At 65.3% G+C, this 26,241-nt stretch overlaps 11 protein-coding genes across 11 annotated transcripts; 5 read left to right on the top strand and 6 right to left on the bottom strand.

Annotated features, from left to right (window-relative positions):
• Window positions 1-290: 290 nt before the first annotated feature.
• Window positions 291-1,240, bottom strand: Q8F55_009215 (uncharacterized protein; the record flags this gene model as incomplete). Its single annotated transcript, XM_069357583.1, has 3 exons — window positions 291-608; window positions 709-897; window positions 989-1,240. 3 exons carry the CDS (start codon window positions 1,238-1,240, stop codon window positions 291-293), a joined length of 759 nt encoding a protein of 252 aa, XP_069205520.1.
• A 634-nt stretch (window positions 1,241-1,874) lies between these two features.
• Q8F55_009214 (uncharacterized protein) lies at window positions 1,875-3,383 on the bottom strand (the record flags this gene model as incomplete). Its single annotated transcript, XM_069357582.1, has 1 exon — window positions 1,875-3,383. One exon carries the CDS (start codon window positions 3,381-3,383, stop codon window positions 1,875-1,877), a length of 1,509 nt encoding a protein of 502 aa, XP_069205519.1.
• A 605-nt stretch (window positions 3,384-3,988) lies between these two features.
• Q8F55_009213 (uncharacterized protein) lies at window positions 3,989-4,650 on the bottom strand (the record flags this gene model as incomplete). Its single annotated transcript, XM_069357581.1, has 5 exons — window positions 3,989-4,114; window positions 4,148-4,202; window positions 4,240-4,362; window positions 4,397-4,520; window positions 4,554-4,650. 5 exons carry the CDS (start codon window positions 4,648-4,650, stop codon window positions 3,989-3,991), a joined length of 525 nt encoding a protein of 174 aa, XP_069205518.1.
• A 1,355-nt stretch (window positions 4,651-6,005) lies between these two features.
• Window positions 6,006-6,710, top strand: Q8F55_009212 (uncharacterized protein; the record flags this gene model as incomplete). The annotated part of the gene is made up of 1 exon (XM_069357580.1): window positions 6,006-6,710. One exon carries the CDS (start codon window positions 6,006-6,008, stop codon window positions 6,708-6,710), a length of 705 nt encoding a protein of 234 aa, XP_069205517.1.
• A 795-nt stretch (window positions 6,711-7,505) lies between these two features.
• On the top strand, window positions 7,506-8,099 carry Q8F55_009211 (uncharacterized protein; the record flags this gene model as incomplete). The annotated part of the gene is made up of 1 exon (XM_069357579.1): window positions 7,506-8,099. One exon carries the CDS (start codon window positions 7,506-7,508, stop codon window positions 8,097-8,099), a length of 594 nt encoding a protein of 197 aa, XP_069205516.1.
• A 473-nt stretch (window positions 8,100-8,572) lies between these two features.
• On the top strand, window positions 8,573-9,273 carry Q8F55_009210 (uncharacterized protein; the record flags this gene model as incomplete). Its single annotated transcript, XM_069357578.1, has 2 exons — window positions 8,573-8,893; window positions 8,956-9,273. 2 exons carry the CDS (start codon window positions 8,573-8,575, stop codon window positions 9,271-9,273), a joined length of 639 nt encoding a protein of 212 aa, XP_069205515.1.
• A 424-nt stretch (window positions 9,274-9,697) lies between these two features.
• On the top strand, window positions 9,698-11,788 carry Q8F55_009209 (uncharacterized protein; the record flags this gene model as incomplete). Its single annotated transcript, XM_069357577.1, has 1 exon — window positions 9,698-11,788. The coding sequence occupies one exon, from the start codon at window positions 9,698-9,700 to the stop codon at window positions 11,786-11,788; it is 2,091 nt and encodes a 696-aa protein (XP_069205514.1).
• A 667-nt stretch (window positions 11,789-12,455) lies between these two features.
• Window positions 12,456-13,610, top strand: Q8F55_009208 (uncharacterized protein; the record flags this gene model as incomplete). The annotated part of the gene is made up of 4 exons (XM_069357576.1): window positions 12,456-12,966; window positions 13,051-13,219; window positions 13,385-13,440; window positions 13,483-13,610. The coding sequence occupies 4 exons, from the start codon at window positions 12,456-12,458 to the stop codon at window positions 13,608-13,610; spliced, it is 864 nt and encodes a 287-aa protein (XP_069205513.1).
• Window positions 13,611-13,725: 115 nt separating this feature from the next.
• On the bottom strand, window positions 13,726-16,713 carry Q8F55_009207 (uncharacterized protein; the record flags this gene model as incomplete). Its single annotated transcript, XM_069357575.1, has 7 exons — window positions 13,726-13,794; window positions 13,828-14,091; window positions 14,133-14,231; window positions 14,288-14,502; window positions 15,186-15,962; window positions 16,009-16,142; window positions 16,175-16,713. 7 exons carry the CDS (start codon window positions 16,711-16,713, stop codon window positions 13,726-13,728), a joined length of 2,097 nt encoding a protein of 698 aa, XP_069205512.1.
• Window positions 16,714-17,545: 832 nt separating this feature from the next.
• On the bottom strand, window positions 17,546-20,075 carry STB5 (Rac GTPase-activating protein BCR/ABR; the record flags this gene model as incomplete). Its single annotated transcript, XM_069357574.1, has 7 exons — window positions 17,546-18,469; window positions 18,540-18,646; window positions 18,681-18,879; window positions 18,924-19,146; window positions 19,182-19,625; window positions 19,661-19,752; window positions 19,983-20,075. The coding sequence occupies 7 exons, from the start codon at window positions 20,073-20,075 to the stop codon at window positions 17,546-17,548; spliced, it is 2,082 nt and encodes a 693-aa protein (XP_069205511.1).
• Window positions 20,076-20,476: 401 nt separating this feature from the next.
• Q8F55_009205 (uncharacterized protein) lies at window positions 20,477-25,485 on the bottom strand (the record flags this gene model as incomplete). The annotated part of the gene is made up of 5 exons (XM_069357573.1): window positions 20,477-20,571; window positions 20,660-21,154; window positions 21,193-24,659; window positions 24,694-25,409; window positions 25,447-25,485. 5 exons carry the CDS (start codon window positions 25,483-25,485, stop codon window positions 20,477-20,479), a joined length of 4,812 nt encoding a protein of 1,603 aa, XP_069205510.1.
• Window positions 25,486-26,241: the final 756 nt, after the last annotated feature.

Here is a 26,241-nt window from a genome sequence, read left to right as displayed (position 1 = left end):
TCATTGACATTGCGACACAACGAGTCGCCGACATAGCGAGTCGCACGACTCTAACGGACAATTTCCACGACCACTCAGTAACAACGGACAATTACATTGGTTTTTCTTGTTTACTCTTGCGTACGGACAATGCAAGGACATTGGTAGTAGATGCATCGTGTAGTAGTACGTCGAGCGCGCGCCGAGCGAAGCGAGGCGGGTGGGGTTGCCACTTTGTCGCGCAGCGTTGCCCGAGACCAAGTTAAACCAAGTCTGGCCAGCAACAGCCGCAACAAGAAGATACATCGCCCCTACAACTTGGAGTTGACCCACCGCGGCGGGCGCTTCTCAATAAACGCCCGCAGCCCCTCCTTTGTATTCTCGCCCCTCAGCAGCACCTGGAGCTCGCGGCTGCTGAAGTACTCGTCCATCATGCCCTGGTACCCCGCGTGCCGTTCCGCCAGCCGCAGGCCGTACAGCGCGAGCATGACGGCGTCGGGGCTGTTCGCGGCGGTCTGCACCGCGATCTCGAGGGCGCGGGCCTCGACAGCGTCGTCGGGGACCACGTCGTTGACCAGCCCGATCTGGAGCGCCTCACGCGCGGGGACGTCGCGCCCGGTCATGAGGAGCTCGGCGGCTGGGCGTGAGCTCGCCTCTGGGGTGGCACTTACCCTTCTGCCGGCCGATGAGGTACACGAGCCGCGGGAGCCCGCCCCCGCCGGCATGCACGCCCCGCTTCGCCTCGGGCAGGCTCAGCACCGCGCCCTCGCCGGCCACGACGACGTCGAGGTTCGTCAGCATCTCGACCGCGCCGCCGATGACGACGCCGTTGACCGCCGCGATGACGGGCTTGCGCATCGGGCGCTTTGCGAGCCCGGCGAGCCCGCTCTCGGGCCAGGCGCGGCGGTCTTTCTGCCCCTGGGCGTGGGTGTCAGCGGGCTCCGGGGGGGGGGGGGGGGTGTGAGGGCGGGGGCGTGGGGGGGAGGGAGAAGGGCAAGGCCGCACCCACCAGCTCGATCAAGTCCCCGCCCGCGCAGAACGCGCGCCTACTCGTCGTCCCCAGGATAGCGCAGCGCAGGCTCGGCTCGCCCTCGTACCACGCCCAAATCGAGTCCAGCGCCCAGTTGTCCTTTGCGAGCAGGGCGTTCCACTTTGCCGGCCGGTCGAGCGCGACGTGCAGGACGTGCGGGGCGGGGAAGGAGAGCACGAGGTGCGCGCCGGTTATGTCGGGGGGCTGGGTCGTGAGCTCGGAGGCGGACATTGTGGTGGGGAGTGGATGGGAGGATGAGTGGGCTGTCGGGAAGGATGTGGAGTCTGATCGAGTTCGGCACCGGCAAGAGTAGCCGGTCTGCCTGCGGGTGTAAGCCGGGCCGTGGTGGCACTGCCGGCGTCGTCGGCGGCCAGGCGGCGGGTCAGGCCGGCCACATGCATACGCGTACCGACGCGCCGCATGAACTCGCGCGGAAGATGTGCAGCTTGGCCAGCGTTGAGACGGCTACCGTGTCGCACGCAGCGCTACGACACGACACACGCGTCGTGTCAGCAATCGCCATGACGCGCCGGACGTGACCGACCGATCCGCAGTCAGCTTGTGTACGCCAGTGGCGGCGGGGTAAGGCATCGAGTGGCTGCACCAGCCCCTTGGGGCACCACCGAGGTGCCCGAGTCCAGAGGACAGGCATGTTACACGCAGCCCAGCGCTCCGATGACCTATGACACTTCCATCGACGACCATGACAACTACGTATGACTACTGCTATGACTACTACTGCTATGACTACTACTGCTATGACTACTACTGCTATGACTACTTCTGTGCTCGCGTGCTCGCGTTCTCGCGTTCTCTCGGTCACCATGTACACCATGGGGCACACGAGCTACACCCGCTCTGCCGCCTAAGCCGACATCGCACGCACATGCGCCTCCGGCGACACCGTCACCCACTCCCACTCCCTCGCGCCAATCTTCGCCTGCATCTCCGCGAGCGAGAGCAGCTGGATCTTCTTGGCAAACTGATCGATGTACAGCGGCTGCTGGAACTTGCGTTCAAACTCCTGGCGGATGATCACATTGCGCTGCTCGGCCGTCACGCCGTCGTCCAGCTCGAGGTGCAGGTCCTCGTTGCTGAGGAACTCCATCGGGCCGATCGAGATGCGCGCCTCGGGGCAGCGGTCGGTCCAGAAGAGCCCGTCGACAATGGCCTTGAGGATCGGGTTGAGGACACCAAGGCTGTGCGAGCATTCACGGTCAAGAGAGAGACGGGGCTTTGGCTTCGAAGCAGAGGCGCGGCCCTGCGGTGGTGGGAGGAGGAGGATCACTAGGTTGTCGACCTTTGAAGCGACCGACAGCGGCATCGGCAGGTTGCAGACTGCCGGGCACCCGGCGTGCAGGTAGAACGCAATGACGGTGCTGGTGGTGCCGCGGCGCGTGATGCGCACCGGGAGCTTGGAGAGAAGCTCGTTGCGCCGCCCGCCGTCGGGATTGATGTGGAGGAACGACACCTCAGTGTCGAAGCGCATCTGCGGGATGTACTCGTCGTCCTCGGTTAAGCCCCACCCGTCGATGAATGTGTCCCTGGGGTTGGTGTGGCGTAACTCAAGGCGGCGGACGACGCGCACCTCGCTCAGTGCTTCGGCAAGCGCACCATTCCCCCACGCCCACTCCCAGTGGTCGGGGTGTGTGCTCAGGTCGACGTCCAGCGCGCGTGTGTACTTCTTGAGACGAGCGAGCGTGTTCTTCACCGTGGCGTCGCACTTGCCAGGCTTGTACCGCAGCCCGGGGATGCGCACGGGCGGCAGCGTGTCGGGAAAGGAGAACTCGACCTCGATGTCGTCCCCACGGGGGCGGACCCAGATGTGCGTGTACGTCTTGGTGCTGGTGTAGGCCAGGAGCGCCTTGCTGACCCCGCGGAGTCGGACATACGCCGTGACGGGGACGTAGGAGAGGATGGCGTCAAAGATGTGCGGGTACGCGCGGTGGTCGATCGCCACGGTGGTGGGCTTGTTGCGTAAGATGCCACGCTGGGGTGAGGTCGAGAGTGGGAGAGGGGCTTGGAAGTACTCGGGGACGGTATCGAGCTTCTGCACGTCGTCCTCGGGGCGGTCGTTCATGTTGAAAGAGAGCACGGCCTGGCGGAGGGAAGACACGGACGAGTTGGTCCCAGCGCCGAAGCGGAGCCGCTTGAGAGTCGGGGGCTCGTCCTGCGGCTTAGTGTCGCCGAGGTTGTCGTCGTTGAGGGCGTAGTCGTTGGTGTAGCCGTGGCCGTGCACCGTCTTGGGCCCACGGTCCTGGGTGGCAACGTCGCGGGGCGCGCCGGGCGGAGGAGCGGCGCCCTGTGCCGAACGGGTCGATCGTGTGGGTTTCTTGCGACTGCCCCAGACGCAGGATAAGACGCACTCGAACATTGTGACGAGGTGTGTTGTTGTGAAATGGTGTGGTGGCAAGAGAAGAGTGGAATGGCAAGAGTGGAGAGGAAAGAAGACGAGCCAGCCAAACGGTGGTGCGAGACGTCACCACGTCTGGAGATGCAGTCGGTCCGTCACTCGAAACCCACGCGACGCTTCTCTCTAGGATGACCACGGCGCTCGACCTACAGCGACATGCAGATTCGAGCCGAGTATGCATAACATGCCGCCCTGTGTGCCATCCCACAGGCTCGACGGCATTGACACACGTCCACGGCCGGCCGGTGGGATCTGACGGCTCCAAAAGAAATCAACCGCGCGAAACCCAGGCCACTACTGCCACTGCCAGTGTCCACTACATGGTCGATGCCAGCAGTCGCGGCATACAGCAGCCTGTCTTAACAGTCGCCTCCTTGCGGAGCATCATCCTGTCTGGTGATCTTCAAGCATTGATGGTTTCATTGGGTATGTACTGTACACAAACATGGGAGTGTGGCCGAAGCGAGGCTGATCACCATACCATCGTGGTCTTCTCTTCGTGCGACGCAGGTCTTACACGGGGTACACTTTCAGCCCTACTGGGGCTTGACAACGTATGCAGGGTGCTACTCGAACTGCTCGCCGCGCGAGAGCTGCTCGACCGTCATGAACCAGGCGTCCTTGGACGTCACTCTGCCCAGGCGCGTCTGTTCGCGGGACACGAGCCAGCCGACCATGATGACGGAGAAGATCTGGGGTCAGCAGCGCCATATCACCCAACTCACTGCGAGCCATAGCAAAGAAGTAACGATGATGGCAATGACGGAGACGACCCTAAGTCTGGGCCACGTCAGGTTGCGCGCCATCCCTAACTTACTCTCCCTTGAGCGAGTCTTGCAGCCCAGACCAGATGACGAGCGCGCCGAGGACATTGCACAGGATCGCGTCGGACACGGTGTACAGGAACGAGGCGTTGGGCCGGACCCTCTGCACGACGACGCTGGCCGTGAGCGCGATCCACGCCCAAAACTCACTGGCAGGCGGCGTAGACGAGCGTGCACGCCGCCGCGCAGATCGAGAAGATGTAGCTCCTCGCGCGCGGGCGGCGCCTCAGGTATTCGTACCGCTGGGTTTGGGCCCACTTGTACTTGCTCTCGGCTGGATGTCAGCGTGCCCCTCGCTCCAACTCACCATTGACGGCGGAGACGATCTGGAGGACGAGGAGGGCCAGCGCCAGGACCGCGGCGGCGCAGAAACTGGCACGGCATAGCTGCAGCTTGCGGGACATGTCGTGGTGATCAGCATGACACCAAAGTGCTGGCAGAGGCTTATGTATGGGATCTCTGTGGCCGCGCACAAGCTCCACCGTTGTCAAGGCAAGCACCGCCAAGAGGCAAGGGAGGACCTGGAAACTGCTTGGGACTTGGCATCCCTCGCGTTTCGGGCCTGCTCCTCTGTCAGTTGGGCATGGCTGTGCTGTCGGTGAAGTGACAGGGGAGTGCCTGGTCAGTTTGCGTTGTGCCTGTGGCAGAGGCGTTACCCCAACTGCAGTAGATCCCAGTCGGCCAGTGCATGAGCACGCTGCCAGTATGCATAGCTGGTCGTGTTGGCGTGTCTCGGGTGGGCGGTGTGGTAGTGGTCTCGCGGCCAACGGCAACATTAACAATTTCCCGGCCACCGATCCGAACTTTGTCATTCGTGGCGATGACGGCGCTCACACCTCAAGTGGCAGATACACTTTCTCCACTGCAACAAGGTCGTGTGACCTCGTATCCCAACTTGTTGCAAGGAGGGGCATTACGCCGAGAATGCCATATCGTGGTTAGGAGGCCGGCCCAGCACCGATCTCACCGACAGCTCACCTCGGCTACAAACCCCGTCGCGGCAACTTGAGTGGCCAGGGGCAGCACAGCACCGCCTCGACCCTCACCACCACCCACCCACTCCACCCTCAAACACACACTCGTCCTTGGCACTGTCGTGGTTGCTGGTGCTGCTGGACACTACTCAACCCAGCAATATCTCCTTCTGGCCCATCACTCGGCTTTGGGGGCCGTTTCGGACGGCAGCCGGCGGCCAGGGATATGCGGCTTGCTCTAGGCCTGGCTGGGCGTGAGGGTGGTGGATTGACGAGACGTGGCGGTGCTCGCTGCTCGTACAATGGACTGTCCTCCCCTGTCAGCGCAGTCAACCCCTCTGCATCAACATTGGCAGGAAGTGTTTCGGCTTGATTGCAGATCCATGAGTGGCACTCCCTCAGACCTGACGCGAGGGCTGGCAAGCCTCTTGACGAGGGCTGCTGTTGACACGACGTGCCCGTCCATCGTGGCTCGGTCCTCTTGCCCATGCAACCCCAGTCTCGGACCGGACCCCGGGTTCAGGCATGGTTCTCCTTTCGAACAGTCGGCCCCAGGGGTGTTGCCGAGACGCGCCGCCACGCCGGTGGTTGGCGGCACTCGCTGGACCGGAGGACTGACTCGACGCACTCACCAGTCCTGACTGGAACTCGGCAGAGCAAGGTATAAAAGCTGGTCGACGGGGACCGTCCTTCTCAACTTGACATCTTTCAAGCCAACGTCAAGAATTCGCCAGCCCAGTGAGTTGGCTTGTGCCACAACTCTCGAGGCTAACACCCTTCCAGGCATGCGCCTCGCCCAGTGCCTCCCCCTCCTCGCCGCATTCGGCCTGGCCGTGACCGCCACCGCCCGGCCCCACAAGTCGTGCAAGCCGCGCCCTGCGTCCACCTCTGCCGCCGGCAACTCAACTGCAGTCGAGCCCGTCGACAACGCGCCCACACGTCTCTGGGTCAAAGACGGTAACGGCACGTACACGCCCCCCGCCGCCTGGGAAAGGGACGACATTGGGTTCGTGTACATCCCCTTCAAGGCGGGTGAGCCTCCGACCAACATCAGCGTGTCGGACAACGAGAACGCGGCGCAGAACCTCGGCGTAGCGGCCGCCGTCCCCCTCGTCGCGGGGCTCATCGCTGCGATACTCAAGGCCGTGTTGCACGCCGGCAAGGCGGACCGGTACTCGCGCGGAAAGTGGGTCGAGGACATTGTCACGAAGCACATGGAGCGCGCGCCCGACAAGAACATCTTCGTCTTCCACCGCCACCAGGGCTTCGAGTGGTGGGTCGAGAATAGGGCCGAGGAGTTTGAGGAGGCCACGATCGAGTGGGGCCGCGAGGACGTCGCCGGCATGACCGAGTACTATGGCATCGTGTCGTTCAAGGGGCCGGGGCAGCTCAACCGCAACAACGCCGACGGGGGCTGGGAGAACTGGGGCTATTGGGGTCCCATCCCGCCCTCGCGCGACGGGTCGCACAACACCGTCACGTTTTACTAGGGCGCTTGTACCAACCCCCGTAACCTTGAGCCTTGCAGCTCCGCCATCCCACGGCGCGTACAGTGAATGAAAAGCCTCCTTGAATGAAGCATCGGTTAGGCAGGTTAGATTGGACTACTGGGCTGTCGTGGATCGGTATACAACGACTTGCCCCGGAGAAGCGTCGGGCAAGGGAGAGCGGGAGCCGCGCCTTGGGCATGGCCCGTAAGAAACTTGCCGCGCTGAATGTCAGAACACAGATGCACTGTACGCGTCGGCTGACGTTGAGTCTCGGTTCTGATGAGTCTTGGATGAGCGTGGGTCAGCCGAGACATGGCTGAGTGGAGGCGGCTGGACGTTTCGGGGGCTTGTTTCGGGCGGATACGCACAGACGGCGGCGTGCGGTGGTGGCGGCGGGGGCCGGGGGAGGCTTTGATCGTGTTGAGCATGAGCAGTTGTGCAATGCAGACGAGATGCAAGACATGTTGAGAAAAGAGCAACAACAACAACAAGTCGAGAGATGCATCGAGCGGCTATGAAGTTACGAGATGCGGATTCAGGCACGGTGCGAGCTTTCGGCGACCCGCGCCGCCAGCCATCGCCGAACTCGGCGACACGACATCACTTGACAACGACGACAGCGACGACGACGAGGGCAACTCTTTCTCAACCTCTTCATCACTCTACACCCACCTCAGCATCGCACACTTGCACATACCCACATCCACCTGGCACTAGCCGCGCCGGCCGCGACGACAACAACAGCACACACCCTCTTGGCCGCAACACCGCCCCCGCCCGCCCGCCCAGCCCACGATGCGGCCCACGACCCTCGTCACGCTCCTCCTCCTCCCGCTCTCGCTCGCCGCCGCGATCCCCGACGCCGACAAGGACGCCGCAGCCCTCGCCAACGCGCTCGAGGAGATCAAGCTGCAGGGCGACCGGGCGGCGCCGGCGCGCACGACGGGCAAGAAGCGGCCGCGCCCGCGCGAAGTGCGCGAGGCCGCCGTGCTCAAGGTGCCCCTCTTCATCGCGTGGGAGGAGAAGCCGGCGCCAGTCACCAACGAGGAGTGGAACACGCACCCCGGGCCCGATAGCGAAGCGTGGGAGAAGCACCACTTTGGCGACCACCTCCCGGACCAGTACCCCGGCGGCTACGACATCAAGTCGCAGCCGACGTACGACCCGAGCAAGAACGCCGAGCGCGACAGCGTAAAGCACCCCAGCTTCATGGTCTGGAAGGGCTGGTGGTACACGAACCAGCCGCCGTGCGCGCCTGGCGGCGGGTGCCGCAAGTGCCAGGGCGATGGGCTGTGTGTGTTGACTTGGAACAAGGAGGGCGAGAAGGAGACGCCGTGGAAGCGGCTGCGTGCGGCGCGGAAGCGGTGGCAGGCCGGGCGCGAGCAGTGAGCGGCCCACGAGCGAGCGCAGTGAGCGAGTGGGACGCCACGCTGAGGACGTCGCAGCGCGTCGCCTTGCACGAGAGCGACGCCAGCACCATCGGCACCGCCGACTCTCCCCTGTATCAGTTGTATCACTACGGATGTATCCAGCTGTCCTTGGTATACGCAAATCCGAATAAGTCGTGACGTCGAGCGCGGCGCCGAGCGACGTGTCGACGGAGCACGGCATGGCGCCGTCGATGTCCGCCGACAAGACGCCATCGGCGGGTGGCGTGGCGTCATCTGCGTCGAGGCCGACCACTCGATCGAGTAAGCAGGCCGGTATCGCAGCAGCACGCAAGTGCAGCTCGTAGCGCGCAGCACGTCGCAGCACGTCGCAGGAGCAGCACGCAATGGGAGTTGGCAGGGTATAAGATAGCTCGAGAGCGCAACGACTCGAGAGCGCAACACACCCCCAAGCAAGCCCAACACCCCGACACAATGACCATCACCCCGCTCAAGATCTGGGGCCGCGGCAACAGCGCCAACGTCAAGAAGGCGCTCTGGACGGCCGAGGAGCTCGGCGTGCCGTACGAGTCCATCTCGGCCGGCGGCGCCTTCGGGCGCAACGACGAGCTCGTGGCCCTCGGCAACCCCAACGGCCTCGTCCCGACGCTGCAAGACGGCGCCTTCACGCTGTGGGAGAGCGCCGCGATCGTGCGCTACCTCGGGCACAAGTACGGCCGGGGGGGCGACTTCTTCCCCGAGGATGCTGAGACGCGCGCCGCCGCTGACAAGTGGCTCGAGTGGGCGCCGAGCCTCGTACGTCGCGACTGCTCTTCCTAGCTTGCTCGGCTGACCCCGCCCCGCCCCCCCCCCCCCAGTTCAAGGAGCTCTTCCCCGCCTTCATCAACCTCGTGCGCACGCCCGAGGACAAGCGCGACCCCGCCGCCATTGCCGCGTCCATCGCCAAGACGGCCGACGTGATCCGCACCGTCGTCGAGCCGACCCTCGCCAAGCAGGACTACTTCTCCGGCGCGGCCTTTGGCTTTGGCGACGTCGCGCTCGGCGCCCTCGCGTACCTCTGGTTCGAGGCCATCCCCGCTGCCGACCGCCCGGCGCTCGCGGGCTGGGACGCGTGGTATGCCCGCATCAGTGCCCGGCCTGGGTTTAAGAAGGTTATCGCGGTCGGGCTGTCGTAGAATGTAGATGTGGATGGATGGACAATGAAGCCTCGCTGGGTGGCCGGAGCGAGCGGCGCCGAGTCGGAGCGAGTTGGGCGCGCACCACGCGGTGCACTCGGCTCCGCCGTCCCCGCTGCCGACTATAGCTGCGGAGCATGCGGCGACGCGGGCGAGGCCGAGGGGCGACTCGGGTGCATGCATGCATACGCCGCGCCGAGCTCGCGCCGAGAGTGCCCCGCGTGGGACGTCGCTGTACGGTGGGTGGCCGGATCCACGTAGCGCCGTTTTGTCCCTCGTGCCTCGAGTCGCTCGCAGCACAATGGCGTCACTCGGTGCACTACATCACACGCGCAACCCACACATGCTCTCCTTTGTCAACTCTCTCTTACCCAAAGCTTGACTAGCAGGCCCCATTGCTGCTGCAGCCCGCAACTCGCGCACAATGACCTCCGCTCCAAACCCGGCACGGTACTACGCCGACGCAAAGGCGCCCGTCTGCCCCCTCGTCATCAAGGACCACTTCAACACGCTCAGCGCCAAGGAGAAGCTATACGCCCACCACATTGCCGTCGCCAGCTGGATCGGCGCCCGCATCGTGCTCGAGCAGACGACGCCGCAGGCGTCTGCGCTCTTCGACCTCCTCCGCGAGGTCTTTTCCTCGGCCGACGACGCGACAAAGCTCGCCGACCTCGACAAGCTCGCTGCCGACGCTGGCGTGTCGGCCGACGAGTTCACCGGCGTGCTCGAGTACACGGTCCAGGTGTTCAACAACCTGGCCAACTACAAGTCGTTTGGCGACTCCAAGTTCATCCCCCGCGTGCAGGCTGCCGCCTTCCGCAAGGTCGTCGCGGCGAGCCCGAACGCCGGCTCGGCACTCGCAAAGTACGACGCGCTCGAGGAGGAGATCTACGCCATCACGCCGGCGGCGCGCACGCTGCTCGGCTACCTCGACGCCGGGCATGTGACCAACTACTACGAGGGCGACATTACCCAGGACGACATCAAGGCCGTCGGTACGTGGTGCGAGGCGCGCGGCCTCGACCCGCTCAACACGCGCCTGTTCAAGACCAAGGACGGCAAGTTTGAGCTGCGCATCGCGAGCGCCGAGAAGTCGGGCCCCGAGGCGGGCGAGTACGACGCGGGCGAGGGCCGCAAGGTTGTTGTTGCGTACGGCGACTACGCGCCCGTGCTGGCCGGCGTCGCCGCTGAGCTCGCCAAGGCCATCCCGTACGCCGCCAACGACCACCAGAAGAAGATGCTCGAGCACTACGTCGAGACGTTCAAGACGGGCTCGGTCGACGCGCACAAGGACAGCCAGCGCGAGTGGATCCAGGACATTGGCCCCGCCGTCGAGACCAACATTGGATTTGTTGAGACGTACCGCGACCCGGCGGGCGTGCGCGCCGAGTGGGAGGGCTTCGTCGCCGTTGTCAACAAGGAGCAGACGAAGAAGTTTGAGCGCCTCGTCTCGGCCGCGCCAGAGTTCATCCCCCAGCTTCCCTGGAGCAAGGACTTTGAGAAGGACAAGTTCCACAAGCCGGATTTCACCTCGCTCGAGGTGCTGACGTTTGCGACTGCCGGCGTGCCCGCCGGCATCAACATCCCCAACTTTGACGACATCCGCCAGACGTTTGGCTTCAAGAACGTGTCGCTGGGCAACGTGCTCAACGCCAAGGCGCCCGACGAGAAGATTACGTTCCTCGACGACGCCGACGTCGAGCTGTTCAAGAAGCTCCGCGGCCCCGCGTTCGAGGTCCAGGTCGGCATCCACGAGCTGCTCGGCCACGGCACCGGCAAGCTGCTGCAGGAAGAGCGCGACGGCTCGGCCAACTTTGACAAGGCCAACCCGCCGACCAACCCGCTGACGGGCAAGCCCGTCGAGCACTGGTACGGCCCTGGCGAGACGTGGGGCTCGCGCTTCAAGGCGATCGCGTCGAGCTACGAGGAGTGCCGCGCCGAGTCGGTCGCCATGTTCCTCAGCACGAGCTACGACGTGCTCAAGGTGTTTGGGCACGACGACAAGTCGGTCGAGGAGGGGCTGGCGACGGACATTCTCTACGTCGCGTGGCTGCAGATGGCACGCGCAGGTCTGCTCGCGCTCGAGTTCTACGACCCCGCCGCCAAGAAGTGGGGCCAGGCGCACATGCAGGCGCGGTACGCCATCACGCGCGTGTTCCAGGAGGCTGGGCACGGGTTTGTGTCGATCGACAAGGTTGGCGACGACGACCTGCGCGTCCGCCTCGACCGCAGCAAGATTGAGACGATCGGCAAGGACGCCATCGGCCACTTCCTGCTCCAGCTCCAGGTGTACAAGGCGACTGGCGATGCCGCCGCCGGCAAGGAGCTGTACGACCGCGTCACGGCCGTGCCCGACGAGTGGCTCGCGTACCGCGACATTGTCATCAGCAAGCGCCAGCCGCGCAAGGTGCTGCTCCAGGCCAACACGTTTGTGAAGGGCGACGAGGTGGTGCTCAAGGAGTACTCTGCCGACGAGGCGGGCGTGATTGAGAGCTTCCTGGAGAGGAAGATTTAACCTGCCTGCTGAAGGCAGGCGGGTGGTGTGTGCGGGAGCGCGGAGGCTGCGCGGAGGGGCCGCGGATAGAGTCTGTGCCTGTGGGTCGAGGCGACGCGTGACGCGCCCCGAGCTGGAGCACGGCTCGAGCAGAGGCGTTGGGGCCGGTGCAGTGGCTGTGGCCGTGGCCGTGCTCGGCCCTGCGCAATGTGTATAGAAGCCGTACAGGGGCAATGGAAGCATGGCCGTGGCCGTGGTGGTGGTCGTGTGCGGGGAGGCCGGGCTGCATCAAGTGGCCGTCACATTCCTTGTGATGATGTTGTGATGGCCGCCCGCGCGGCGCCCCCTACATTCGCCATGTCGTGCCCGTCGGTCGCGACGTCGCACCAGTCTACCAGTATTCTGGAACAGTGGTGGGGTCACTGTAATTGACGTGAAGGCACGGGGGTTGGACTTGCAGGGGGATAGGGTGGGCGGGAGTGAGTGGCCAGGGGTGGGACGCGCAGGACGCGCAGGACGAGAGGGTCGCGGCAAAAGTGGCACTTTTGCTCAGACGTGATGCGTCGAGCACTCAGGGGTGCAGTGCGTTCACGTCGCCTCGCCGCTCGTAGCAAGTGGCCGCAGCTGCGACACTTGGACAAGAAACAAGAAAAACAAGTCCTCATCACTCAACACACCATCACTCACCATGCGGCTATCCCTGCTCGCCCTCACGCTCCTTTCAAGCTATGCGGTCGCACAGAACGCGACGGACGCCGAGCCGACACACAGCGGCTCCGAGTCCAGCGCCTCGGCCTCGGCCTCCCCCAGCGGCAACGGCACGGCGTCGGCCTCGTCGTCCATCGCGACGCCGGTCAACGACCGCCCCGGCACGGTCGCGGTGTCTGACAACCAGTCGTACGGCCAGGCCTCAGCGACCGGCGGGCTGAACGCGACGTCCCCGCTCAACGGCACGATCCACTCCAACATCACGTGGGAGCTGCCGTGCGCCGACATCAACGCGACCGTCAGCATCAACGGCACGCATATCCCCATCGTCGGCACCTGCACGTGTATCCTCAACGGCACGGCGAGCTTCAACGGCACGGCCGTCGGCGGCAAGTGTCCCGACGTCGCGCCGCTCCCGGCCTACGTGCTCCCCGGGTACAGCTGGGACAAGAACGTCACCAAGGTGACGAGCCCGACCAACCAGACGGGGTGTGAGTGGCGTCGCCGCTCGGCGGCGGGGATGGGGTGCGACGAGCGGCGGGGATGGGGTGCGAGTAGCGTCGCTGACATCCCAGGGGTGCCCGGCACACAATCCACCGTCGAGTGGACGTGGCCCGCCGACGGCAACCACACGCAGCTGGCCATCCGGCTCGCGCGCCTCAACACGACGACCGACGTCAGCACCAACTTTTTCGCTGTTGCCAACTCGAGCGACCTCAAGGCGACGCAGGGGATCACGCCGTTGTGAGTAGCCCCGAGGTGGAGTGGCGGCGGGGGCTGGCGGTGGCGGCGGCGGTCGATTACGTCGTCGCTGTCGCCGCTCCCACGGGGTGTCACCGGCGTCGTTGCCGCCGCCGCCATCTCGCCCCCGCTGTGCCTCGCCGACCCCTTCTCACGCTGACGCCCCAGCACACCGCCGGGCACGGGCTACTTTGTCCGCATCCTCGACTACAACAACCAGAGCTGTGAGTGGGGTGTGGGCGTGCTGTGCGGCGCTAACCCCGCAGTGGTCTACGCCTCGTCGCCCCTCTTCGAGATCAAGGAGGCGGGGTCCAAGCCCAGCGGCGCCTGGCGCGCCGCGGGGGTTTCCCCGGCCCTTGCCCTCGTGCTCGCCGCCGCCGCCGCCTTGCTGTAGCCCGGCTACACTGACACACTCGTTCTTGCTACTGCCCCGCGCCGCACATAGACGCCCGCGACGCCCTGCTGCAGATGTATCCCATACCATCTAGACTGCCTACGCCGCGCCGCTGCTACCGCCCCGCAGGCGTGACATCGACCGGGGCGTGCGCCCTCCCAAACCCGACGCCGCGGTCGATCCTCTGCGCGTCAGCGGCGCCGCCAGACACACTCACGTAGACCCAAGACGCGTTCCCCCAGCCCGTCTCGCGCTCGTCCATCCCCAGCCAGACGGTGGTGGGCAGCACCTCAGCGACGAGGTCGGCCCCGTCCACGCCGGCAAAGGTGAGGAAGTCGCGCACCGGCGGGTCGCCGCCAGTGTTCCGGCGCCAAGGGTTGACGGCCAGCCCGGAGGCGGTGCGCGTCTGCCCGGGGATGAGGGAGCCGCCGAAGATGAAGTCGCGCCCGGGCTCGATGGAGCGCGTCGTGCCGTCGGTGTACTGGTCGTCAGCTGCCCATCCCCCCTCCGCCAAGGGTTGACGGCCAGCCCGGAGGCGGTGCGCGTCTGCCCGGGGATGAGGGAGCCGCCGAAGATGAAGTCGCGCCCGGGCTCGATGGAGCGCGTCGTGCCGTCGGTGTACTGGTCGTCAGCTGCCCATCCCCCCTCCCCATCCCCCGTCCCGACGCCGGACATACCAGGTGCCGGATCAGCGCCGGCTCAGACGCGAGCAGCGCCAGCGTCTCCCCCCCATCCTCGGGGGGCACGAAGAGCGTCACGTTCGCGTTGGCCCTCCACGCGTCGAGCGCGGCGCAGATTGCCGGGGCAGACGCGTGCGCGAGCAGCAGGTCGCCGAAGGCTGCCAGCTCGTTGGCGGGGGTGAAGGTCGATGCGCGGAGGGACGCGGCGTACGCTGCGCACGGCGTCCGGGGTGCGGGGCAGGCGGCACGCCGCGCGACGGGGAGGGCGCGGGCGCTTGCCCCGCTCAGGAGGAGCAGGACGGCGACGAGGAGGTGGACGAGGGGGAGCATGCTGGTTAGGTTGGCGAGTTGGCGCACGCGCGAGCTTAAGTACCGACCGTCGGGGCGAGCTCACGCCGGCCGGCGCGATCGAGCGTTCATGGCCGCCGCGGCCGCCCTGAGACACACGACACAAACACGCCTCTCGCTGCCGACACTGCCGTCAGCTGCCGTATGCGCCGCGCCTGCTCCTACTCCAGGCGCGTGGCTCTGTGCGTGCATGCATGCTTGCATGCACTCATTCATGCGGCGTGTTCGTGCGCACACACACCCCTGCATGCGTCGACAGTTGCGTTGTTGACGCCGTTGTTCTGTCTCACTCGCCGCTAGGCCAGGACTCGCCGCGCCACTTGATTTAGCTGCTGCGGTGGGTCGTGTTTGGATCAGTCGGCTTGGCGCGGTCATCGGCTCGGATTGGCCCTGCCGCGGTCAGTACACTTGCACAAGCATGCACCCGGCGTCGGCGTCCTGATACTCGAGGGGCGACGTCGTCGGCTCGACGCCGGCGGGTACAAGTCACAGTGGCATTATCTCGTCGTCTACGACCCTAGCCCACACGCTCACCCTCACGCCGCACGACTGCCCCCCGCCGCCCCCGACCCCGCGGCCCACTGCGGGTCGTAGCTCGGCGGCACGACATTCACAACCGCCCCCGCGTCCGTCTCCTGGCGCGTGATCTCGGGGCGCGGCGTGTACCCGTACTTTGTCGACACGACGAGCGCTGGCGTCGAGCCCGAGCCCGAGCCCGAGCCCACGATACTCGGGCTCGTGGGCGGCGCCGACGTGAACGGCGTGAGCAGCGCGTGCTCCTCGCCAACCGGCGGCGTCTGGGGGTGGTGCTGCGCCGCCCCGGGCGGGTGGTACTCGTACATGTCCGAGTCGAGGATGTCGAGCGGCGACTCCTTTTGCCTGTTGCGGCGGCGGAGGAAGATGACGAGGGCGATGATTGCGAGCAGGGCGAGCACGCCGCCGACGACGCCGCCGACAATCGCGCCGATGGGCGTGCTGCTCTTCTTGTCGTCCTTTGGCGCCGACGCCGCGCCGTCCAGCGCCGACCACGTGCGCACCTGCGACACGTCGATCCACCAGTTGCTCAGCAGCGTCTTGAGCCACAGGTCGTACTTGACGGCCGGGTCCAGCGGGCCAGCCCACAGCAGCACGTCCTGCCCGCGCCACAGGTTGTACTGGGACGCGCGGGTTCCCGTGTTCTCCGACGACAGCGCGGGGACAAAGGATACCTGGTAGTCGCCGTTCCAGCCGGCCGTGCCGCCGTACAGGGCGAGGTAGGAGGTGTTGGCCGGGACCGAGTACTGCAGCGTCGCGTCCTGCCCCGTAGTCCCGACGTGGTCCCAGGCTGTCGTGTCAGTGACAAAGGCATCACACCCAAAGGCAGCACGTACCCGTCCCAGCCCAGTCCCAGCGCCCAGCCCACGGCGTGCCCCCCGTCGACGTCGCGACCCACGCCGGGTTGAGCGCCTTATTAGCCCCCGTCACGGTCGACACGGTCGACACATTCGCCTTCTCCGCCGCGAACCTGGCGTCAGCGCGTCCCAACCCCGCACCCACCCCTGTGTCTGGAGCGCGGTGACAATGGCGGCCGAGTAAAAGTCGATAGTCCCCGAGTTTACCGTCAAAATCGCCTGGTGCTGGGCATAAGGCAGGCCCGAAACGTTGACGAGCAGCCCCGCGTCCCCGCCCGCCGTGTTGACCGGGAAGCCGTCCACGCGCACGCCGTACCCCGTGCGGTCGGAGCTGTTCCCGTAAAACACGACGCCGGTGCCCACAAACTTGAGGGTGACAGTCGCGCCGCTCTTGCTGCTCGTGCGCTTGGGCCGGCCAGCGCCGAGCGTGTTGAACGTGATGTTGCTGAGGGGGAGGTTGACGTCCGAGTACGTCATCTCCCACCCGTCGGCGGGCGGCACGCTGTTGGCGCCGGTCGGCGCGTTGCCCGGGTCCGTCCCGCCCTGCGTGTCGGGCGAGCGCGGGCCGACGGGCGCGAAGGAGAGCACCGGGTCGGCGGAGGACACGGGGAAGGTGAGGGGCGCGAGGGACGTGTTGGCGGCGGCCGCGCCGGCGGCGGCGAGCAGGAGATGTAGGATGCGCATCGTGGTGGGGTGGGGGAAGATGGAAGATGAGAAGGTTGTGTGTGTGGTTATGGCGAGTCGCGGAGGGAGGGACGAGCGTGCGCTGGGCGGGGCGCTGGCTGGGTGGGCAAAGGCAGAGGTGCGAACGAGCACCGAGTCGAGCGTGCGCTGCCCGGTCTGGCCGTCTGGCACACAGCCCACCCCGCCCCGCCTGCATCTCCATCTACACCCCCGCCCCAGCGTGCAGTCCGAGACAGCTCGATGCTCGACGAGATCTCGCCAGATCTGGGACGGTGCGCGCGCGCGAATCTGCGACAGCCGCCACAATGGCTTGGCACTGCCAGTGGCGGCGGGGGGCCACCGATCGCACAACTGCGGATATCCAGCGGCTCCTGCAATCACGTATCGTGCGTTAGTGGACGCTGCTGCTGCTGGCCGCAGCATCGCCCCACCCCACCCCGCCGTAGATCGTTGCGGAATGCGGGTGGGCTCGTCATCACGTCAGGCTGCCGCCTGCACCGAGTCCGCACGGCCTCACTTGGCCGCGGCCTGCACGATCGGGGTCGGCATGCACAGCAGCAGACAAGTGGACGGGGTGCCGGCGCCGAGGAGCACGGCCAGGCGCACCGCCGCGTATTCCGGCCTTTCCATGCCCAGCCGCGGCTCGTCCCACTGCGACCACCTCCTCCCACCCTCGCGGAAATCCCGATCGTCCATATCTACAGTGTACTCGCTACCGATACAGTTGAGAGCAGTGCCCTTGCACACATCGACTCGACACACACACACAAACAAGAAAACTCGCCCGTCGCCGCCGCTCCCGCCGCCCCCTCGCCTTCGGCTCAGGCGGCTCCTACTCCTTGAAGTCGAAGCCCAGCCCCGCCAGCACATCCGGCCCCAGCGAGAACCCGACCGTCGAGAACAGCTCGTCCAGGCCCGGGTTCTGCAGCTGGTAGCTGTCGTCCAGTGGCGGCGGCGCGGCAGTCACCAGCCCGGCCCATGTCTCGCAGTACTCGCCGTACTCGTTCATGTTGATCGGCAGAAGTGTGTCCAGGCTCTGCACCCCGGGCACTGTGGGCGGCGTGAATGTCGAGTGGCCGCCTGGGGTCACGTTCGAGTTTGGCGTCGTGCTCGTCGTCGTCCCGTTGGTCGTCGACGGCAGGACCCACATCGGCGGGGGCGAGCCCGGCTTCTGGTCCTCGAGCTTGGCCCTGAGCCCTGCTGCCATCGTGTTGAACGCCTTGGTGAACCGCTGGATGCCTGGCCAGTTTGAGCAAAACTTGGCCAACGAGTCCTCGGCGGCCGCGACCTGCTCGAGCGCCGTCTGGCGCCATGCGATCAGCAGCAGGTTGGACGGGTCGCCCTCGCCCTCGAGCAGTGTATAGACCAGCGTCACGCACATGCACACGAGCTGGCAGTACGACACGTAGTTCTCCACCTGACGCTCGAGCTCCTGGCCCTCGCGGTACAGCTGGATGGCACGGTACGCGGCGCGGCGCAACGTCGGCATGCGGTGCGGCGGTGTCGACGGGCACATTGGCGACGGGCGGTACAGCCACACGAGCACAATGTTGTACCCCAGTTCAAAGTAGGCGTGCGGCTGGCCAGTCTTGGGGTTGCGCGTCATCGAGTGATACCAGTTGTCGAGGTGGTTGCGAAGGCGTAGCAGCGTGGCCTCGGGGTCGGGTTGCGACTTGCCGTTGTGGTACACGTCATTGAGCACCATGCCTTGCAGCCGGCGGAGCATGGTGCAGGTGTGGAACAGCTCTGTGGAATCCTAGGCCTCGTCAGTCTATGCGGGAACCGAGTGCAGCCGAGGGCAACCTGCCACATGCCGTGCCACTCACCATATGCAAGTACAGTTGCTTTGGCCCGCCAGAGCAGCACACCTGGGGGAGCGATGTGTGCACAATCTCATCGGGGATGGACACGGGGCGGTTGAGCGTGAACGACACTGGGGTGAGCGGGGCCACCTCGGCAACACTCACGACACCGGTCCTGGCAGAAGATGGACCAGAAAATCTTGCGCCGCTGGTTGAGCTCCTTCTCGGACATGTTGGGGTCATCACGGTTGAGGCCGTACTCGAGGGCGAGGTCGGCGGCGATGCCAATCATCTGCGTGGGGTTCATGCGCGCAAAGTCGGAAAACGTGTACGCCGAGTAGAGTACAATGCCGGCGATGCACGTCTGGCTGCGTTAGCGGCGTGTAACACAACCTCGCAGCCACTCACGAGTGGGTCAGACCGCATCAAGGCCGGGAGGTGGCGCAGTGCAAACGCCACAAGCAACCCGGTGTCCGTCCTCGGCCGGTTGGTCCGCGTCTCGATCTGCCCACACCCAATAGCGAACATGATGAACAGCTGGAAGATGCGCACGTCGGGCCCCTCACTATCGCGGCTGTACGGCGCGCCCGTCCCGTCCTTGGGCGTGACCGTCTCGTACAGGTCCTCCAAGCTGCCGCCGTCAGCGCCGCCTCTCCCCCCACCCACTCCTTGTTGATCACGTCCTGGTCGTAGGTCGGATAGAACGGGTTAGTCGCCTCAAAGTACATCTTGATGAGCTGGCGCGCAAGGCTCTTGGACGGCCAGATGGCGCACGTCGTCGTCGGCGCGCGCAGGCTCTCGCTCCCGCCCAACATGGCGTCCTCCACATCCTCGTCGGCACACGTGCCGAGCTGCTCGTGGATACGCGCGCGCAGCCCGCCCGAGTCGCCCTGCGCGAGCGGCGTCACGAAGATGCGCTTGACGATGCGCTCGGCGAGCGTGTGCTCCTCGCCCGCGGCGCTCGTCGGCGGGCTCGGCAAGCACGCAGGTCCAGAGCTGCAGGCCTGCACCTTGGCCAGCGTCTCGGCCGGCGGCACAACGCCGCCCTCGTAGTCTGCCAGCCGCTCACGCAGGCGCCTGTTCTCGTCCGACAGGCCAGCGAGGATGTTGCTGCTGTCAGCTGTGTGGCGAAAATTGCGACCCACTAGAGCCGCGCAGTGTCGGCATTCCCCCCGTCGTACACGCATTCAGAGCGGGAGCGCACACAGCCCTCGCATGCAGGGACGGCGCGGTTGCACTGGGCGTGATCAGCGGCGTTCCGACGCGTCGGCTAGGTGTCAAGGGTGGGGCGGGTGGGGGGTGGGGGGTGGGTGGTGGGTGGTTGGGGGGAGAGTGGTTGGTGGTTGGTTCGGGAAGGAGGCCACGGCCAGCGGCGCCGGCACCCGGAGTGGGGTCGGCTGGATGGCGGTGCAGACTCCGTAGAGTCCGGAAGCGGCGCCAGGGATGGAGTACGCTCGCCGTGCTCACCTTCTTCTTGCGCTGGTAGCAGCGCTGGCAGGCCGTCGACGCGATATTCGGCGTGCCGCCCTTCTTTGGCTCCTTCTTGTCGGCGGGCGGCATCGCGGAGCAGTGCGGTAGCGCGGCGCTGTTGTTGTTGATGGAGTGGATGCTGGTGAGGCTTTGCCAAGAGGTCGGTGGCGGGCGAGGACCGACGGTGCGCAGTGAGAGAGTGAGGGCAACGCTGAAGTCGACCGAGTCGAGCAGGGTGCGATCAGAGTGGCGTGGGTGGAGCAGAAATCGACGACCATGATGACTGTCGGACAGAGTCCGACGCCAATATCGGTCATCCGAGTGGGTCATGGGGCCCCGCAAGTGGGTGGGTGAGCTGACACTAATTTTGGCTTGGGAAACAGCCAGAACTGGGTCAACCACCAGCTCCATTGAGCCGCTACAACACATGCATGCGCGTAAATGTATACAATGATCCCAAAATGACAATGCAGTATGACAAAGAGTCGTGATTATGAAGTTGGAGACGAGCCACTGGCCTTGTGCTTGGCCATGGCGTCCTGGATGGTTTCCAGCAGCGCTGGGAGCCGGTAGGGCTTGATCACCACTGGTGGGGGGTTAGCTGGGGATCCGACGTGGCAGCCGCTCGATTCGATTGGCACACGTGGTGACGCGACTCGACTCGACCAACTCACCTCGATCAAAGCCCGCAGCCCTGGCCTGGTCAATCTGGCCACCACGCGCGTTGCCTGTCAGAGCAATCACGAGGCGGCGGGGCACGCTCGTCGCCGTCTCGAGCGCGCGCAAACGCGTCACGGCGGTGATGCCGTCCATGACGGGCATCTCGACGTCCATGAGGATGACATCGTACGGCGTCGCCGCATCCTCGGCGGCCTCAATGAGGTCGAGGGCCTTCTGTCCGTTGCTCGCAACGTCGCACTCGAGTCCGGCCTTGATCATCTGCCGCTTCAGGACAGTCTGGTTGATGATGTTGTCCTCGACTACGAGGATACGCCGGGGGAGCAGCGCCAGATGCGGCATGTCCCGCTCCTTGATCGGCGTGAGGAGCGGCGACTGGGGCAGCAGCGGCAGCATGTTGGCCGTGTGAGTCTTGATGTAGAAGCGGAAGGTCGTTCCGCGGGCGACCTTGCTCTCGACCTGGATGTCGCCACCGAGGAGCTGGGTAAGTTCTGAAGGTCAGTAGATGTCTTCACCAGGCGACACCCACTTCTGCAGATAAACAGGCCGAGGCCAGAGCCACCGTACTGTGTGTGGATGCGGTTGTTGCCCTGCTGGAAACGCTGGAAGAGCAGCTTCTGCTCGTCGGGCGTCATGCCGGGCCCAGTGTCGGTGACGCTCACGTAGAGGTACACCGGAGTGTTGTCGGGAGGCACAGCAGTGTGCAGCGGAGCCGTGGCTGACGGCGAGGTTGGGACGGCACACGACCCACCAGCAGGCGGGTCCCACGCCAGGTCGTACCGCACAGTGATGTTGCGCACGGCCGCGCGCGACGTGAATCGCATGGCGTTCGTCACGAGGTTGGTCACCACCTGCCCAAACCGCACCGGGTCCGTCTTGACGGCGCGCACGCCCATGGTCCTGAACATGTCGCCAAAGTCGAGCGACAGCGAGATGCGGTTCATCTTGGCCTCGGATGCAAACACGGACAGCAGCCGCTGCGCCTGCTTGGCGACGTCGACGTCGACCTCGTGGACCGACAACATGTCGAGCTGGATGCGTGCGAGGGAGAGGACATCGCCGGCGATGCGCTCCTGCACAAGGCCGCACTGGTAGATGCTTTCGAGGGCCTCGAGGTCCTGTTCGAGCTCGGAAAGCAGAGTGGGCGAAGGGATGAAGCCCTCGGGGCCAGCCCGCTCGAGCTTGTCCCTCAGCGTCGCAAGGTTCTCCTTAACCAGCGATGAGCACTGCAAGATGGCCGACACGGGTGTTCGAATCTCGTGCGACGTCAAGTCGACCAGCAGTTCCTGTTGGCGCTTCGACTCCTCGGCCTCGATTCGTCGCCGCTCCGCCTCGTGCAGCCGTTCCTCCTGGTCCGTGACATCCGAAAAGCACGCCAGCATGCCGGTCAGTCCCGGGTCCACCAAGTCGAGCCGCACCACGACGGCCGACATGCACCGGCCCGTCGCCCAGCGGTATGTGATGTTTGTTGTGGGCTCGTTGCCCTCGGCAATCTGCTTCCACTGGCGCTCGGCGTTCTCTCGGTCCTGGGGGTCGATGCGATCAAGCCACGATTCAGAGTGGTTTCTGAGGTCGCTGTGGGTCAGACCGGCCGGGGCGAGGTACGCGTCGTTGCAGTACAGCATCTCGCTGTAGTTGGCCAATCGCAGGATACCACTGGGGCAGTAGTCGGCCAGAATGCGGAACTCCTTCTCCCGCTGGAGGAACCGGAACTCGAGCTCGGCACGCTTCTTGCCCATCTGCATGTGCAGATGCACGCGGGCGAGGAGCTCACGCGGCTTGAACGGCTTGAGAATGTAGTCGTCCGCACCAGCAACGAGCGCCGTCGCCTGGTCCTCCTCCTCACTGGTTGTCGCAAGGAAGACGAACGGTGTGAGGCGGGTGCGGCCATCGCCACGGACTGCGAGCAAGAGGTCGGGTCCCGAGATTTTATCAATCGTGCGATCAGCGAGGATGAGGCCCGGCTTGCATGTTGTGGCGAGCTCTAAAGCCTGCGCGCCGTCGGCCGCCTCAAGGACATGGCAGAACGGCATGAACAGAGTGCGGACGTACGCGCGGATTTCGGGGTCGCTGTCGACCACAAGGAGGACGTCGCTGCGTTCAAACAGCAGCGCGTCGGTCCAGCCGCCAGATAACGACCCATTGACCGAGTCGTCGTCGGCGCTGCCAGTCGACCACTGCAGCGCGTCGTTGGCCAGGCGGTCACTGTACCCGCCGAGCGCGACAGTGCCCTCGCCGTCGTGTTCGTGGAACGTAGGGAAGCGCACAGTAAATGTCGATCCGGGGAACTCGGAAGTGGTGAGCTTTGTGAACGTTGGCTCGCTGCCGTCGCTGCGCACCACCATCCGACGCCGGGGATAGACGCTCTCGATGGTCAGGTCGCCCCCGTGCAGGCGGACAATCTCGCGTGCGAGCGCGAGGCCGAGCTCGGTGCCTGCCCCCGTCGTGTCGACGGCTTGGAAACCGCGGGACAGGACCTCGAGGTACGCGCGGGGCATCGGAGTGCCGGCGTAAGAGATCAAGAGAACGGCCCATCGGCCTTCCTCTTCGTAGGACAGCTCGACCTTCACCGGCCCCGTCGTGGTCGACTGCAACGCGTGGCTCATAAAGTTTGAGATGACCGTCTCGAAGAGGCCCGGGTCGAAGACGACCTTGGGCACCGACTCGTCAATCTTGACCCTGAGGTCGAGGGCGCGAGAATGGAGGACTGGACGGAAGATCTCGGTGATGTCGCGGATAAATGCAGCGAGGTCTCCACTAACATAGCGAGGTTCGAGCTGGCCAGACTCCAGCCGCGTGAACTGGAGGAGCGAGTCGACCAGCTGCTCGAGCCTCCGGACATGGCGCTGCGCAAGCTTGAGACGGCTCGTCTGTGTCGGGCTAAGCGTCGTCTGGATGACCTCGTCGATCGGGGCGGAGATGAGGGTCAGCGGCGTGCGGAACGCGTTCGCAGCTCCCTGGATGAGGCTTGTCCTCGCCGCCTCGAGCTTGTCGCGCTGCACCCTCCGCGCCGTCTCGGCCTCGAAAACGAGCACAGAGTCGAGGTGGATCGTGAACGCCTGTCGCAGGTGCTGCAGCCACTCGAGGTAATCCTCATCGATGGGCCGGCGGACGTTGACGCCGATGATAAGCACGGCCGGTGCTACGTCGTCCTCGGTCGGCGTGGACGCCGTTACAAGGGGCACGACGATGGCGCGGTCTGGAAGCTCGTTCCACGCGCGCAGAGGGAATCCCTTCACGAGCTTGGAGCAGTCATCGACGATGACGCAGCGGCCGGTCGACAGTGCGAGCTGGATGGGCCATGACTCGGAGTCGTGACTCATCAGGTGATCCGGTGAGGACATGGAAACGGCCGACGACGATGCCGTCTCGGACGTCAGGTAGTCGACTGACAGCGCGGTGCTGCCCAGTCGCGACATGAGCGACTTGCCCTTGTGCTTCGGCAGCACGTAGTCGAGCTTTTGCGGTGCCGACGCGTGGTTAGTAGGCACGCCGATCGTCGACTCGAGGTTGAGCTCGACCTCGACGTCTGCGCTCTGCGCGCGTGGTCTCCCGCCGCGCGGCTTGGTCGGCTTGACGCTGTACGCCATCATGAAGGGCACGTCGAGCGGGTTGCTCTCGAGCAGCTGTGTCAGGCTCGAAAAGTACTCGGCCGACGTGCGTAGCGTCGCGAGCGACGACGTGACCTCGCGCGCAGTGTTCCTCCGACGCGTCGCAAGCACGCGCGATGTCACCGACGTGAACGCGCCCCAGATGCCGAAGATGCGCCCGTTGTCTTCGAGTGGCATGTTGTCCCAGGAGAGGTACTCCTCTGTCAACCTCCCCCGGTCGTCGTGGGCGTACATCAGCAGCTTGTCCGTCATGTGGATCGTCTCGCCAGCAAGCACGCGGTCGCAGTCCTCGTCCATTGCCGACCTGATCTCGTACGGCAGGTCCTTGTGCTGCCTGCCGATCATCCACGGATGTCTGAAGCCGATGGGCGAGAACGCGTCGTTACTGGGCGTCAGCGTGGCTATCGACAACTACCCACTAGATCGAGTACAGCTCGGACGTCACGCTCCCGAGCTTGAGGACGATCTTGCTCTTATGGCTGAACATGAGCTCGAGAGCCGTGACCGCACCGGCAGGCCACTCGTCGAGCGGGCCAAGGCTCGTCCGCGACCAGTCGACGTGCTCAAACAGCTCGCGACAGGACATTGGGCTCGACGGCTTGCGCAGGTACGGGGGCGGGGCGTCCCCCGCAGCGGGCGCGAAAGGGGCCACCATCCTAGGCCAAGGGAGTGATCGGGTGATCTTGGCTGCCGGTCTCGGGCTGGGCGCAGGGGTGAACTGCTGACCAAGGAGGGCGAAGCTGTCGCCGGCGGCACAGCGCACGAGCTGGATGGTCGCGCCGCGCGCGGCCACCTGGAGCGGCGTGCTCTCCCCACTCTGGAGCCAGGCGGCGATACGGCCGAGGTCGAACGGGCTGACGCCAGCGTCACGCCAGTGCTCGTTGGACCAGGTGACGTGCAGCGCGTCCCCCCCGCGCCCGGCGAGGGCCGGTACGGGGGTGGACGGGGCCGAGTGGTCGCCTGCCGGCGGCACACTGATGCTGAGGCCCTGCACGCGCCGCTCGAGGCTGAACTCGGCACCTGCGGAGACGAGGGGCGGGCGCGGTGCATGGGCAGCCAAAGGCGTCTCGGGGGGCGAGAGGGTCGGCTCGTCGTGCCGCCTTAGTCTGACGACGGCGGCGGGGAACGGATAGGACTGGGTGGGTCAGCGAGGTGCAGCGGGGCTGGCTTACGTCGAGGAGGGCCAGCGGGGCATTCTCGTCCGAGCCCATGGCTGCGCCTTGAAATGGTAGTGTGCGGTGTGTGAAGATGTTGTGGGTGGTGACAAGGAGGTTATTCACAAGTGCACGAGCGAGAATGATCACCGAGAGGAGGTCGTGCTGGCCGAAGGGGTTTGTCTGTCTTTTCCTTGTCGCTTCGTCGCCTCGTCGTCACTTGCCCTTGTGGCTTTGCAGGACGTTGTCCCGATGATCATTCACTGTCCTCGATGTCGCCGTGCTGCTGGCTGCTGCTGCTGCAGTCGTTTGAGCGCGCGCCGGCAGACGGACGACGCCATCGATCTCGGGTGTGACAATCTGTCGCCTGCAGGATCTGTTCGGTCTGATTCCGCGGGTCGCTGTCGTCTTTCGTTGGGTGGCGAGTGGGTCCTGCAAGGGACAATGCACAGCAGAGAGTGAGAGAGATAGGGGAGGGGACACTGAGCCGAGGAGGGCAGCGACGAGCGAGATAGGAGGGAGAAGGGGGAGAGGGAGAGACGACTAGGGCCGCGTTTGCGGCAAGGCGTCCAGGATAAGTTGGAGGAAAACGCCGCAATACAGCCACTCTGTCGCAACAACTTGCCGCCGGAGCGCGGCGTCAGCGGCGGCGGAGGAGCGGAGCAGCGAGCGAGCGAGCAAGGCGGAGGACGGCGACGGCGCCGGTGCTGGCACGGGCTAGTTGACCGAGTTTGTTGCTTTCCTGACCTCCCTGTCGTCGTAGATTACATACGATTACTCGATCTGTCTCTCGATCCTTGCGCTCTCTCCCTC

The sequence above is a fragment of the Vanrija albida genome, assembly GCF_041260175.1.
Source record: "Vanrija albida strain AlHP1 chromosome Unknown contig_7, whole genome shotgun sequence".
Taxonomy (NCBI): Eukaryota; Fungi; Basidiomycota; class Tremellomycetes; order Trichosporonales; family Trichosporonaceae; genus Vanrija; species Vanrija albida.
Note: the sequence above shows the minus strand (reverse complement) of the source record. Positions and strands in the feature narration are given on the sequence as shown.